The sequence below is a fragment of the Temnothorax americanus genome, unplaced genomic scaffold, assembly GCF_048541705.1.
Source record: "Temnothorax americanus isolate GAGA-0224 unplaced genomic scaffold, ASM4854170v1 Scaffold3, whole genome shotgun sequence".
Taxonomy (NCBI): Eukaryota; Metazoa; Arthropoda; class Insecta; order Hymenoptera; family Formicidae; genus Temnothorax; species Temnothorax americanus.
Window position 1 is genome coordinate 8,151,156 of NW_027509442.1, and position 17,017 is coordinate 8,168,172.

General features: G+C 33.0%; 1 protein-coding gene across 1 annotated transcript in view; it reads left to right on the forward strand.

Annotated features, from left to right (window-relative positions):
- Nucleotides 1-17,017, forward strand: part of LOC143900045 (uncharacterized) — an 86,138-nt gene that overhangs the window by 44,915 nt on the left and 24,206 nt on the right. Inside the window, exon 4 of the mRNA XM_077410969.1 lies at nt 1,523-1,613. Within this exon, the coding sequence (XP_077267095.1) occupies nt 1,523-1,613 (91 nt within the window). The remainder of the gene's footprint in view (nt 1-1,522; nt 1,614-17,017) is intronic.

Here is a 17,017-nt window from a genome sequence, read left to right on the forward strand (position 1 = left end):
TGCAACGAGCATTATGTCTGCTTGAATAGGTCTAATTTATTTTGTTCAAAAGACATTCATGATAATAATATTTTTCTTCGTTCTTTGAAGCCCAAGAATAGAATATTATATATTCTTTATAATTTTATTTATCTACTTACGTTATCTGTTATCAATTTAAAGTTGACAAAGGAATAATTAAATAATAAACAGACATGAATATTGCTAAAAACTTTATTTTTATTTTAAGACTTTTAAATTATTATTTGAGACTGTACGTAAATAATAAATAATTATTTCTTATTTAATTTGGGATATTTACTCACTTTATTTTTAAGTTTTAAAGCTTTCATCATTAAAATATATTTGTTGAACATTATTAAAATAATTTAAAAAATCTGTGTGAGAAATACCGTGAGAAGCCTATGCCGCTCACAATCATAAAGATTAAATTATAATACTATGTTATTAATATCTTAAGATATTGAATCATATAATGTGTATGAATATAATCTATGATATTACAAAGTATTGTTTATTTGAAACAAGTACGATTCTAAATACAAAATTTTTTATCTGTTTATCGCAAATACTTACAAAGTCATTATAATGAGTACTTTGTGTACCTACTCGGGAATTTTTGAGATATTCTACATTACTCGGTTGATATATTTCAAAATGCCTGTTAATCTATGAGGTATTATTCAATTTTGTTAATAACCCTCTATTTCTCTCGAGCAGAGTGTTTCGTATATACAGTCTACGACGTTAGCGAAGTCTTTGTAGGCAAGATTAGCATGTTATCGCCGTCGCTCGACGTGTTAAAGCGTCCTGCAACCGCTTTCAAAATCAGCTTAATCGACAAAAAAGCCCGTGCGATACCTCTCGCCCGCGCAATTAATTCCCTTCTGAACTTTACTGCGCCGTCAAGCTTCGGAGAATTTCCCGGATAGGACGGAGAACTCCCGCTCGCTCTTGCGCTAGTCCGTCATGTGCTAGCGACTATAGCGATCACATGCGAGTGCACGCGAGTGCACAGGATCACTCCGCGCCACACGAAGAAGTAAGCGCGAGGGACCTAATTTATAAGATTGTTTGCTTTCCCGTAATTGACAAAGTTGCCTCGCGCGAGAAACTTTTTTAGTTTATAAATCACCGGCTGAGAGTCTTTCGAAAAATGTGCCAGTATGTTGTGAGGGTGCCATCTTCTTCTCGTTATGGCGACTTAGGCTCGTAGCCAAAGGATCTAAAGATGATGACCAAACTGTTTTTATACTATGTAGTTTTATGTGAAAATGGTGCTTGAAGTGATGGATTCTTTTATGCAAATATATTTTCTCAATGTAAAAATTAAAAGAAAATTTTTACTTGCAATGAATTTCTGGTTATTATGATATATTGCTTATGCTTGCAGCTATCGATAATAACTTCCATTGTAATTTTATTTATTATGATGCATTTAATTTAGCAGCGTATAGGAAGCTTGTAGTCGCTTTTAGGAGACGTTTTAAATTAATCTTTTCATTAAATTTTTTGTCTGCAGGAAAATTCAAGGACAACACGAGCAACTCGACAAAGAATACAGGATTCACGCTGCCGGTGTTCTCCTATGCAACTCAAGGGGCTCCGGAAAGGTAAGGACATTATAGACAGCCATTATTCTTTCCTTTTTACTTGCGATTTGTAGAAGACAAATGATCTTTTCGATTATTGCTGCGCGACGAATTATCGTCCATCGCGAAACTCGAGCACTGTCGTTTGTTGACATTTGACGTTCGAGTTTTTTCTGTTGCTCCTTGAATCGGGTCGATTGTTCCTTCGAGATAAAAATTGTCGCACTAATTGACATTCTCGTCAAAGTATTCTCGTAAATGTTCTATTTCCGTTTCATAGATCGGATAATGTAGGATATATCTCTGACTAATTACGCTTCTGTTTAATGACAGGCACTGTCTATGTGCGTGAATAAGTAAAAGAACTTTCCTTTCAAAGAAAGATGTTTGAACGGAAGGCAATGAAAATGAATTGTTGATGATACCTAAACAAACCCAAATAATCCATCAAATTAATAAAGAATAATATAAGTGTGAAACAATTGTAAAATCAATCAAGACAGAATATTTATCGCACGTTATTGTTAATAATTCACGTACGTAATATGTGTACATATTTTTACACCTATAACATTAATCTAAATATCTAAAATAAACCACTTCAGTTAATAACCTATATTAATTTTTTTCTCTTTCATAAAAGTTATTGAAATTAACTTTTTAAACAAAACATCTTTTTATTAGCAATATTACTAAAAATCTAAACTAAAGTTGATTGGATACTCCTTTAATATAGGTAATTAAGCAAATATTGATACGGTTCTTTTCCATGTTTATTTTGTACAATTTCGTGCCGATTAATTCGGAAAGATTCTTGCGTAATTACAAAGGATTGACGATCGCAGAAATTACTATGAAAAAAGGGGAGCTCTTGAGCGAGTTTTTTTTGGTTGAAATATCCCATTGGTCCTATCTCTTTGCCACGCTAGATATCTGTAACGATCACTTCGCTTCCAGAAGCTCTCGCTTTATTCCTTTCATTAAATAATCTTAACGCAAGAAATTCATAAGGGGCCACTACAAAGTCGCTAGGTGTGTTCTTTTCTTACTTATTCGTGTCAATAATTGGATTTCGCAATGCATTAACGTAGTTTCTTATTATGCATTCTCGTCATCATTATTATAATTACGTTCTTTCTTGAGAGCATGCTCCGCGGGGCCTGTAACGCTAACGACACTGGTAGAGATCTAATGAACGCTGATGTAACGGTATCTTACTAGATTTTGTGAAAATGGTCGCTATTACAATACATTTTAATTTTTATTATCTTACATATAATATATATATGTTATATGAATATATATATATTAAATAAATCTGTCTTTTTGAAACAAATATTATAAATTCAACAGTTTTTATAATAACAATAGAATAACAATGGAATAAATAATTGAAGTTAACTATTAGTATCTATTTGTATCACTTTGATGAGATGTTTTACATTCTCTCGATTCGAACCGCGTAGTTTATGTGTTTCGAGTAGATAGAAAATACGTTGCTAGAGCGCGTGCACTTGGCGCGAAACGCTAATACTGTGTCTCTTGATAGCGTTTTTTTGCCGTTGCAGTCCACACATTCTTCGTGTTTAGATTTAATTCTTTTTCATTTAAAATGTTTTAAGTTTGATTTTTCTCTCAATATTATTCTTTTAATGAGAAAACACTCGCGGTTTTTTCTCCCATTTTTGAGGAACCTCGGATATATTGTAGAGTAATAAAAAATTGGAGATATTTTTCCATTAACTCGATATATCTATATAATTTTGATTAAATATTGCCGACTGTGTAAAAATATTTTAAATTAATGTTTTATAATATTGGTACTATTTTATACCTACCCATTCAGATTTTTCGGAATTTATATTCATTTCGAAATATTGATGAATATTACACAAAGCGTTTTTAATATTGCAAGATATCTGCGGTTTCAAGCGCTATTTTTGTAAGTTTATCTGATATTCGATCTAATATGTTAATGTAACTTCAAGAGCAGCTTTCTACCTCCCAATACTTTTTCAATAAAGCATATATAAGAAGTACATATATAAGAAAGAAATATACATTTCGCATAACTCTACATCTACAACATATTTACGTATATACAAGCTACTACATGTTAAAGAAGTTGTATTAAAGAAGTTGTGCGAATGTTTTCTTATAAGTAACTTACACAATTACGTTGAAAGAATATATTATTCAAGTTCAAGTTGATCAGGTACAATTTACATAAAAATTTCTTCAAGTTAAAATGAAGATATTAATAAACATGACATGCATAAAAGTTATCTGTAAAACAAACAAATTTGTCTAAAATTTGCGAAGTTTATTCGTCGGTAATAAACGTTGTATATAGCGGGCAATATTCTGTCCAATTATTTAAAGGCGATATGAATACATTGCCTAAGGAGCGAACGAGTTTGCCAAGAAAATCAGTAAGATAGACGACCCTGCGCTATACAGCGACGCTTCAGTCGTAATATATTCAATTTCTATTCCTTCCTGCAGGCTCGTCTCACCTTTCGGTAAACGAAGCCCTGGTTATCACTGTGCTTTATCAAACTTTTTATACTTTAATATCAGTTATTTGATTTGTTGCAAAATATCGTACAAATGCCAATTGAATCGAAGTTTTCGATTTATGTACATTATGTACAGTATTTTATAAACTAGTGAATTGCATTTTGTGATAGTTATAGAACTGCAAATATAGTCGATAATCAACGCAAATCTCGATCACTCTTTCCTTGAGTGGCGTTGAAGGTAGGATAATGATGATGGTGTAAAATTAGTTTTTTATCCCTGAACTTGGAATGTTTTAATAAGAAGTCAATGTGACGTGACATTGAATTACTTTCAATATAATGAACGATCTGATTGAGTTTCTTGTTATCGAAAAGTAACGTATTAACTTTCAAGAACATTGGGTCGATATAAGATAAACCTTTTTGGAGCTTTATCGTCGAATCTACCGCATAATGGATTCAATTTCTTTGGTCCTGTCTGTTGTTACTATCCTTTTTGGTTTCCTTACCTTCTCTCTTTGTCTTCGAGCATGAGCACCATCTTCGGTAAATGAAAGTTCGGCCGGATTATCGCGCTTTCGCGGAGAACGAAATATGGCCGTGCCGAGTACTATTGCGAATTTTTGAAACGTTCGAGGATCGTCAATTTTATCTCGATCTTAGCATCTTCGAGCTGCGAGAAAAACTAAAGCCCCCAGAAGCTGCGGGCTCTGAATCGAAATATAGCAGAACGAAATATAGCAGATTCAGTCGAGAAATAGGAAGTACACGCCGAGAAGATGGGAAGGGCAATGGGAAAGAAGTGAGGGTGAGGGAAGACATGTCAAAAAAGTGTGCGCATTTGTGGCAGGTAGAGGTGGTCGTAAAGCGAGCGTTGAACAAGCGAAAGAAAGGAAACCTCCTGAAAAATAAAAATGGTAACCGTGGAATGGTCGATGTAGATCCGAATGGAAATGCAACGGAGTACATTATGCGGTGGAGAAACCGCGGAAAAGCGACGGCTGGACGATGTTGAGAAAGTCGAGAGAGAGAGAGAGAGTGATGCTGAACGGAAAGCTGAACAGAAACGTCGACAAAGTGTCGAGGGCGAATCGAGATGGAAGATATGGGCCGCGGAGAGAAAATAGATCGGTTGTACGATCAAACTAAATAACGACGCTTATCGCATCGGCACGTGACACCCATCCTCACGTCTCTCTCTTTCGCCTTCTTCGCTTCGATTTTCTCGTGGCTTCTTTACAGTCACCTTATTCCATTCACGTTCGACGAACGAGAACGGGATGCATTAGCGGTGTCCAATTACAGGGCAGTATTTCGCCCGCAGGCCAGGCGCATTACCTCGTCGTATACCTAAAGGGAGGTGGCGATACGGTTATCCCGGATGCGAAAATAATAAACTAATTTGCAAGTCAAGGTCCCCACATATAGATTATTACAGCCCACCTTCTTGGAGTTATTCAGGAGCACGCTCTGTTCTTACTTGCGCTTTTAACATATCTTACAACATTGTACTCCGTGCATATTTGCGTAAGATATCGTGCATATTGCACATGTTGATGGAATATTAATTGAACAATTATACACATATCATTGTTCGTATAATATAGTGCACTAATTTTGACCATTATACTACATCGTTTGCAAATATAAATTTTTCAAATATAATTCCGAAGAACATGATTGGAATTTGTGGTAATAATTGGAGTTTTTATTTTTAGAAAATAAATATAAGAAATGTATATACATATTATCGATTATAGTGCTATTATTGCAATACCATTATATTATTATTATAAAATTATTATTCCACCATAAAATTGAATCATAATTATATATACGTTGTATTAATATTAAAAAAATATAAAAAAATGCGTTCTGGTAATGGAACGTCAAACGTGTGATGAAATTGTACCAACGGATGAAAAGATTAATAATTCGATATCAAGTCACTTCGCATCTATGACAGTGCGAGCTGGTGAGCTGGCGTTGATTATTCGATATAGTTTATTAAAATGTACGGCGAGTGTGATGGAAAATTCACTTTTCGTGTGCTATTTGTCAGAGTGGCACGCATACAATTTAACGAGTGATATAACTTAGGTGATTTTATCACAAAATAACAGTGCTTATAAGAATTCCCGTGTTTTTCTATCTGCTGAGTATGGATTTTTATTATTATTTAGCTTATGCTTTGTCGTAAAAGCTTTACTTATTGTCGGATTTATAAACGAATTATATCTTATATAATAATATATATATACATATTATATGCGCATATGCGCATATTATATGTATGTATATTTATAATAAAATATAATAAAGAGATTGTTTTATACATAGAAATAATATTTTTCATATTGCATTATGTTACACGAAGGAAGTATGCCAACTTTATAATTTTACTTATAAATAAGTAAACTGAAGTCATTTTGCAATTATTTTAGATTTTAATTTCAAAATTTTGTGGGTGTGTGTGTGTACGTATACTTTTTGATATATGTACCTATACATAATAATGACCATATCTCTATCTCACACAATTGAAAATCAAGAAATCCCATTTCTTTTCTCTTAAATAAAATATCATATTAAAAAAAATGTGGCATTTTAAGAGAATATTTGCTGCACAATTATTATTTCTTTTGGTCCGTACAGGGTTTGTTGAATTTCTTCACGATATCGCGTGAAAATCGATATTTCAGATAGCACTTCGAAGTAACGCCCTTTGTTAGATTGTCTTTGTGTGATCAAACTTTGCATTTCAGCCGTTCACGATGTGGAAATTCACATTCAACATAGCATCGATGACTGTCAGAATCGATATTTTATTCCGATTTCGATCAAATTTTTCTCGAACATTTATCACGCTCTATTTGTCAACCGTAATTCGCGAATTTGAAAAAAGTTTCAAACATATAGTATATCGCGATTTGTAAATACTGGAATTCGATATTTCTGTTAATAATTGAAAATAAAAGATGTACACTTAATTATACTTATAGGAGACATATTAATAGTCACCTTTAGATTCCTTCAGCTATACATATAATATAATACGGAAAAATTAAAAAACTTTTTCAGTTTCTAATAATAATAAGTAATAATTAAAAAAAATATATAAAATACAGTAAAATGTATATGTATAAAATAAGAAACAGAAAAATAAAATTGTATAACAACGCGTGTTGCAATACAGAAAATGAAAAGTCATGCGCATGCTGCGCGACTGTCGCGATAACGAGGAATATAACAATGAGATCGGGAAAGACATCAAGCGAGTTTCGTTTCATTGTGTTCTGTTGAGAAATAGGAGTATAGGAGTGTATCGTCGATTGCTGTTGCAGCATTCTCAGAATCGTCGAGCGACGAACGATGCCAAAGGCCGCGAGAGAGAAGTTCTAACGACCAAGAAGGTATTTTCTACGAGGATGTTTTGTCCCTATACTTATATCTGTGATAGCGTTTCTTTTTAATTAAAAATACATGGCGTCTTTCTCAAACGGCAATTTGAATTCATAGGTTTTTTTGCTATTACTCGCGCAAATTCCATCGTTTGGCACGAAAGCCTGGATCGGAAAACGAAAGAGTCAAAATGAGTTGATAATCGTTTGCGCGCAATGAAGTTCCTCTATCCATTCGAAATTTAGAGCTATGTCAGAACGTGAAACAGATTTACCTGCGCAAGTCTTTGATGTCTATAATTGAGTTTGACATACCTTTTAGATTTAGACATGCGTTTATGTAGGATGCAGATATGCTGTGGAGCATCATATGAGTTTCATAGCCTTTTGCAAGAGCTGATTGCGTTTACTTCATCTGTTATAATATCTTTTTCTTTTTTTATTGGTTCAATAAACAAGAAAAAATTGTTTAATAATTATATGTCAAATGTTTTCTTCTATTATTACATTTTAATGCAATAATTCTATTACTATTTTTATAATTTTTATGTATAAATATATAATATATTTGTCACTTACATATTATATAATTTTTTTTAACTGTGGAATAAAGAATTAGATTGTATAGAGTTAAATATTCTTTTTTCATTGATGACAATTTTGGTTATAATTTATGTATCACGCTCATAATTTATAAATGTTTTTCTAATTGATTTATTTGGTAAAAAATATTATTCTATACGAGGTAGTAATAGAAGAAAAATTCAACGCATGTGTTATTTGTTATTTTGAGGTTCATTGAGATTTTTTATCTAAACTTTTGCATCGAAAATTGCCAATTATTTTATTTAAAGTTAATGACCATAAAGGGCAAGATTGCTTTATTGTTTATTCGATTGTTAATCTCTGCAGGACAAACAGTATATTTTTTTACTTGAAATACGAACATTTTCCATAATTTTTTATCTCTTTTTTTTTTATCGTCATTTCCTTCCTGTGGTGTTTTAATGAGTCGAGTCGATCGTGAGTTTTGATTTAATTAAAAATCCCAAGCCCCGCTCACACAACGGATATATTATAAATCTCCAAGTGGCAAAACGTGGTGCAACGAAAAACACCTTTTCTCGTTAGTTACACTCACCTTATTGGCGTGATTTATTTATCTCTATTGTCGATGAGATATAAAATTTTAATATTTTTCTGTTAATTTAATATTTGTTATTAATTTTTCAACATGTAAATTTTAGTGAAAACATTAAAATATTAAAGTTTGAAAATTATAGTTTTTTATTTTTAATAAAAAATTTTTAACGTTATTTATAATTTATTATTAATTAAATATACTTTGTCAATAAAATATCAATTACGGCTGATAACTATTCATGTTCACAGTCTTTAATATATATATATATATATATATATATATATATAATATCGTCGTTATATAAATAAATTATATTGTAGCTATATTTTATATTACTCTTTTTAGAAGAGGAAAAATCTCTCTCTCTCTTTCTCTCTCTTGTAACTGTGACTCTTATGTGTGATATTGTGTCTTTCTAATAAATCGCGATGTGCCAAACACAATTGAATCAGTGTAACGATATTAAGCTAATGCTCTGGGAGGAGCAAGTCAGCTTATCGGGTTGATGATTTACCGCGGCTATCGCAAAGCGCGCAAGCAGTTTACACCCTTCGTGGTGGTAGAGCGTAGCGGTGCAGGCGGTGCAGTGCGGTGTTTAGGAAATGGGGGCGAGAAGGTTGCCGAGGTGCCGGAGCTAGAGGTTAACCGAATTCAAAATTATTACGGTCTGGCTTAACTCTCTCGCGTATCCCTGCTTCGCAGTGGAAACCGACTCCGAGTGACGGTGGGACGAGGTCGGAGATGCAGCGCGACAGAGACGAAATCAACGGAACGGCGTTAAACGGGGAATGGTTAGGTATATGAAGGTAAACCGCACAACAGGAAGTAATACAGAGGGGTATCGATGCGATTGAGACAGAGAATTATTGTGAAACGATGTGGAAATGAAAAGTATATAAGTATGATTCGTATTTCACATCAATATAGTCGAGTGCAAAGTGAGCGGTATAACGTAATCTAGAAGCTATATATCTTTTTCATATATAGAGGTATACATTAAAGACATATATTTTTGTTACATACACAAATGACTTGGTATTGTTGTAACTAAAGAACAAATTTAAAGAAAGTAATGGAAAATTATTATAAGAAATATCTAATAATTAAAATAATAAAAATAAAAAATAAAATTATTTTCAGACAATATAAAAATAGAAAAGAAATGTATACAAAGCATTTTTATATCAGTATAATTAAAGCTTTAATATATCAAGCTTTAATTTTGAGTTTAATACTTTTTTAAATTTTAGATTTTTATTATGGTTTCAAAAAAAGCATAGTTTTTCAATTAAAATTACACTAAAAAAATTTAATATTATTTATATTCCAGTATCTATTAAATATAATGTATATTTAATATTTGTCAATTATTTTTTCATATATGATATTACATTCATTATATGATAAAAAATTTATAAAAGTAAAAAATTGTATTCTTCTCGCGGCCAAAAACTTATTGTTATTTTAATTTATTCAAATTGTCCATGTAATTTTTTTTTTTTTTTTTAGCTATTATTTAACGTATTAAATTTACTCGTAAGTAAAGAAGGCTAGACGTAAAGTCCAAAATATATGAATGAAAGAGAAAGTAGCAATAAAACTTGATACATTTCATTCCTTTCGCACTGCATCTCGTTTGCACTGCACTCGCAAAGACCGCACGAATTGTCGTAATTGCCTCGTCTGGGTTCTACGTTTGAGCCTGGCTTTATGGATCTAGATATCGTGTATTGGATTCGAAGTACGAGCTAGGAATCGTATACAAACTCGGTTTACTACCTGCGTGCTGATTGAACTTGTTCGTTGTGGCTGTGTGCCGTCTGATATCGTCGATCGTGATCCTTCGGCCACTGCACCGCCGCACACCGCTTCGAAACTGACAGACAATTTTCGAAACCGATCACGACGTTTACTCGGTAACGAGCCAATTAACGAATACGGCGCGCTTATCTGCAATGGCAACACTGACTGCGTAAAAAGTAAGGATACGTGGCATATATTGTCAATATTGTTATCTCTCTCATGTAATTTTCCAGCTATGTGCGTAGATCCTGCATCTAATTCAGTGGTTGCACATGACGGTACAATGTGTTTCGCTGCCATGCGAGTGTTCCGAAATCTAGAGAGACTGTGCGAATCGGGTTGTTTGTCGAATGAAATCGTTCGTGAGACTGCGATTAATAAGCAGAACTGGCGATTGGATCGATATCATCTATCGCGTTATTGTTCCTCTTTCTCAACGAATGTTTCCGTAATAACTCCGTTTAGTAGTTTTGTCAAGCGCAGTTGATCGCGATGTATTATCGTTAATAATGTCAATTTTGTATATAGAGAAACGTTTTTTTCTCAGCGTTACCATTAGACTAGCTTAAAAACCGATACTGTAGCCCATTATGTTTAACGTATTTTATCGTATACATATTACTTATTTAACTGTTATATTTCACAAATTTGTTACAATATAATGGATGACTATGATATTAATAGTATGACGTTAATAATTTAATATACTATATCCAACGAATTAAATCCAATTTAGAAGAAAATTCAAGAGACATGAAAATATGATATAAATACGTGGAAACATAAAAATTGATTGATTAATTTTTTAATTTCTTTCTTTTCCGAGAGAAATAATTTTTATTATTTTAATAAAATTATTTAGGAATATTGTGTGAATTCAATTGTAAGAAGTCCTATAATGTCTGTGAATATTTGTACATTTTTAGTATAGATAAGTGACGTAAAAAGATTTTCATTTTACTATTCACAAATGGAAAAGAAAAAGCGCTTATTTTAGCACCAAAAAATTTGAAATAGATTATTCCTCTTTTTTTGATACTATACATTTTAATCTTTCTATTTATACTCTCTCCAATTTTTAATTCTAGCAGTAATTATCACGATATTTACAGAAATTGCTGGAATGGTTTAAAAAGGCTGTTCCGATATTAAAAATGCATTCGGTTTATTCACAAAAAACGCATATTGTGAAAAAATTATTTCCCATAATTAAACATTGACTGATACTTTTACAACATAGTAATGAATAGTAATGATAATCGGCAATATAATATGTACATACAACGTTCTATGTATGAGTGACGAAATATCGACGAAAAATAAAAAACATTTCTAACAGAGAAATTATACAAGGAATTTCAATAGTTTGACGTGCCAATAAATGGTTGTACGTTGTACAAGCTACGGGACGCTACATTAACTCTTTACTCTCGCGGACGATTTGCATTATTTGAAATTACAGTTTCAGCGCGCGGCATATAACCGCTTTTATTATAAATACAAATTCCGAGCTCCGAGGTACAAAACTACATTGTTATCGCAGCGGCAGATCTCGATAGCATTACACTACGACAGCAAAGATAATGAGAAGCATAATTGTGACGATAATGAGCGTTTTATGTTAAAATAGAGCGTTTTCTCGCACAATTTTACTTTTGGGTACGTTTTTACTTTTGATGCAGTATTTTCGCTTTCTTAAACAGTGAATAAGCAAAGAAAGAAAGTAAATAATTCTTTTTAATTTTTTAATGAGAAATATATTGCACGTTTCTTTTCTATTAACGTAGCTAGCCAAGAAGCTTGAGAAACAAAGCAAATGAAACAGGTTTTTGTTCGTAAAGTCACAACTCAAAACATTTATGCTAGATCTACAATGCGAGTCGTAAAGTCGTGAGTCATAAGAATTGACCACGCACAGTCGATTATTCTCCTCAAATTCGATTCTGCGTGGTCAATTCTTACGACTCACGACTTTACGACTCGCGTTGTAGACCTAGCATTACACCGTTGGTTGTACATAAGAGACTCTCTCGTGACTTTTGATATAATTTTATATAATCTATCCGTCGTCTGAAAAAATATGAAATAGCTTAAAAATAATTTATAACTTGTTCGGATAATTTATTCTTGCTTAGAAAGGATACGAGTACCTGTCCTCGGTTGGAATATATTAACGAAGATGGAAGAAACGTCCTGCATCGGTGAGTGCATGGAGACGATGGATTTTCTTTTCTCTTTGGTTACTTTCGTCGGTTTTCTTCCACACTAGCAACTCCTTTCTTAGACGCCGACACCACCGGCATACCGAATAGAATAAAATAGCGATTAATCATGGTTGTACGGATGGTGGTGAAAAATTCTCGAAGAATGGAACTGCGACGTTGATTACATCTTGAAACGATGACGAACGAGTTTCGATCGATTCTCCGGGATTTTGTGGCAAAATTATTGAAGAGTATTAAAGAGCGTGTCGAGGAGTTTGAGCAGTTTCGAAGTTGGTACTTTGGAGACAGACATATACATATCAACGGATATCACCCTGGAGACCATCAGTTTTTGTGAATAACATGTAAGACCGTACGAAAGAGAATTTAGGTGTCATCAGAGACGTAAAATATATGCGATCGCAAAAATAATTTCTTGCAAATCTTCAAAATAAATATTTAAAATTTTTTGTACAAATATAACCCTAGTTAGTCATATTTATTTTTGAGTCTTTAATTCGTCATACTCTGGTCTGTGAGTGTGAGATCGTGCGACTTTGTTGCTTTATCATTTTCATTTTTATTAATATTTTTAAGCTTGTAAATACAGGAATTGTGTAAATACAGAGTCTGAATAAGGTGTTTATAATAATATCAGGTGAAGAAAATGATTTGAGTTTCAACAGAACTTATTATAAGGAAATTAGAAAATTGTGTTATTATATGAAAACTAGAAAATCGAAAGACGTTCAGCGGTCCACTGGATCGAAGTGTGGTGAGCTAGGGTTAAAGTAATATTGAAGTATTAAAAAATTTCTATTGAAATAAGTGGAATATGAAATTACTTGGAATATGTGTTTTATATATATTTTAGATATATGGATAATGAAATATATTATTAATCTGACAAATATTACTATCTCAGCGGATGTAGATTCAGTAGATTTGTGAATATAAAATTCTTTTAATCCGTTAAGTTAATTAAAGGTTATTGATGGTATTTTTACATTATTCTATTTGATTTTTTATAAAATTCCTTATTATGATTAACTTTTCTAATTTAAAACGCATGTAATTTTTATTCACAAAGAGAAATTTTGAAATTAGCGAATGGGAATTACTCTATAAGATTACTTTTATAATTATTTATGTAATTTCCAGACGATCGTTTAGATTTTTTGAAAGTTTGTCTATATATTCTTGAATATTTTGAAAATTTTGACATTTCAATATTCATATATGTATTGTATATATAATATACATATGCGTATATTTTTGTTATTTGTTTATTTTGATATTAAGATTGTGATTGTTGGAGCTTACATGCATCTCTTTTTATCGAGACATCAGATGGAAGGTTGCGTATATTATGAAGTAATAGCCGATAATTATGTTAAGCGCTCCAGGCGTCAATTTACCGCAATTTACTTTTGCTTATATCCGACCACGATTAATTATATACGCGGATATTAAGAAGTTTGCGTATCGAGCCGTGGTGCGCCGCGCTGAGAGCAAGTTTTAATAACCAACGGGAAATGATTAGTATATTAAAGTATAAACGAGTTTTCGTGACCGCACGAGTTTTCCTACCGACTCCTACTGAGAGTGCATTCGTATGTGCACCATTGTATCTATTTCGATTCAAATGCATTCTTGTGGCGATGCACTTGTCTCGTAAACGGTTCATTAAATGCAAAGGACGACATTAATGTTGAGAACAAAAGATGGTCATTGAATCGCTCGTGTTCGAAGCCCGCAGGCTTTCTTTGAGAAAATCACGCAAACTCTGTCTTGAGTTTCTACGAGTTTTACTAAGTATGCTACCGCAAAGCACGCGGCATAACAATGACGTTGTCGTATATAACCGAAACTTCGCGTCCATCCTGACGGACAGAAAATCTCGTTTCTCTTAAAAACGACGGCCTAAGGATATTTTCCAAGCTCATATTTAAGTAATAACTTAAACAACGTTGAAAAGTGGCTCTTACAAAGAATTTTCCAACTACTACGAGGAAAATTATTTTAAAAAACACACGTTGGAGTGTATATCCTCTTCTTTTCCCTCTCTAAACATTGTATCGCGCAATTTTTGACAAATCATAAATTGCATACTGGAATTTAGCAAGTTTTATATTTTTAAACGTTATTATTTTTCTCCGTTGTATTTCTGTTGTAAAAACAGCCGGTTATACGCATTCGCTAACGAATAAATTGATATGCATTGCTACCTTTATTTTGTTTAATATATATACATATATATATATATACTCAATAAATGCATATTCGTATCGGTTAGCTGTATGAAAGATGCAGCGAGAAATGTGGCCATTGAGGTTTATTAAAGAGCAATATATGCAGTTTTTTTTAAATTCAATAACAAACGCGAAAATATATACGTTGCTAATATTTTAAAATTCTAAAATAATAAAATGTCCTACATTAAACTAAAATAATTTATTTCTTTCATATGCATTTGTCTTGCTATTGCTATTGTTATGCTATTGCATAACAGCTCATTGTCCTATCGATATTTCGCTTTTGAATTACAGGTGAAAAGTTCCGTAGAGTCTAAATTAAATTTTGTGGATGTATTACTTTAGAATCAATTCTCTACTATGGCTTCGCGTGATCCTCTTACTTACACAGCAACTTGCGGGATACTACGATCGATAATATACTTTACAATGAAAAATTAATTTGACGATATCTATTTTTCCTGGTAAAGAACATTTTTTAAATCGACTGTTTAAACTATATCGATGAGTGACATGAAAAATCAAATAAGCGATGAAAAAATACGTATGTACACCGTTTACGTAAGTTTATCAAATGTGAAAAAAAATTGTCCATCAAATCTTTCTAATAATTCTGGCTAATTGCTGGATAAATTTACTTAGTTAAACTTTAATTGATGTCTCACTATTTGGGAATACGTTCTTTCTACCATCATGGATTATTCTTGTCTCCGTTCAGCCATATTTCATAATTATACTTGTTAACATTTAGAAACTCGATCGTATCGCTCACTTGAATATTAGGTATTTGCCGATCGAAACTTGATATGGTAAAGTGTCATTTTAGCAGTGGCGAACTTTTGAAGTTCGTAGAGTTCCAGGAGTATTTTACTCACTCGAAGCAAAGTACTTTCACTCACTCGAGAGTGGCGCGAAACAGAGCCTGGTCGACGAACGGTAGCACAGGGGTTGAAAAGACACGGCAAGCTTGACATTCCTCGTCCTTGCGTGAAGGATTGGGGACGGCACTTTCCCTTTTTCTCTCAAACTCACCTTCTTTGCGTTCTTTCGTGTCCAAATCCTAACATTATGCGATACACTGTACGCGTTCTTATCTGTTCTGTCGCGTGCAGAGACACTATATATCTCTGTTTCTCGGTGAACAAAAGACTATATGGGATATGGAAAACAATAAAAAAAGAAGAGGCCGACCACTTCCGAGAATGAGTCGCGCATTTCCATTCATCTCTGGTTTCCTCTCGTTGCTTCACTGGTTCTCCTGATGTTCCTTTCCTTTACATACGCTATCGCATTACGCTTATTTCGATTTTCATGTCGTTCGCATGCTACGAATTTGATTCGCCATAAGAAATGTGCCGACAATGCTCTGCACATTACGGCAGAAGTATGCGAATATTGTATCGCGTTCTTTCATGTATATGTAGAAGATCGAGCATACTTATTCACTCCACGAGATCGTGATACATCGCTCAAGATACATCGCTCATACATAAATATATCTGTTCTTTCGATGATGAAAACGACGTTTAAAAACGTCATTTATTGTGACTTAAATTTCTCATTAGTAATTTCGGGACAATTACGAAAATGTGACAACACGTTTTTCTACTCTAGCGTCATATAACAAACTTCACGGCGTGTATCGCTGCATTTACATAGTGTGCGGAAAGTTGATGCGCGCACGTGTAGAGAGCAGGGCATTCCTGTTTTGCATCGCGTTCGTCTTTGCTTTGTCGCCAAGTTTATTAGAAGATGGCTTTTTGTTGGAATATGCCTTTATCGCACAGTCTTCGCAGTGCAGTGAAAACTTTAAGTTAGCTGCAGGATTCACAAAGTTGTATTTTTCTTTTTACTTAAAAGAATATGCCCTTGGCGTCCCAAAAAGATTTCTTCTTTGCGATTATCCTTCCCTAAGCGGAAAATCATTCTCCTGGAAATATTGCATTTTATGGATTCGCTTATTTTCTGCTTGAACTGGTTGCTGCCCGAAGAATCTAGACATCATTGCTATAGTAAATATCAAGACAAGACGATATAAAATGGACCAAGGGTTATAATTATATATGTATTTGAAAGCAATAATAATATTAAATTGG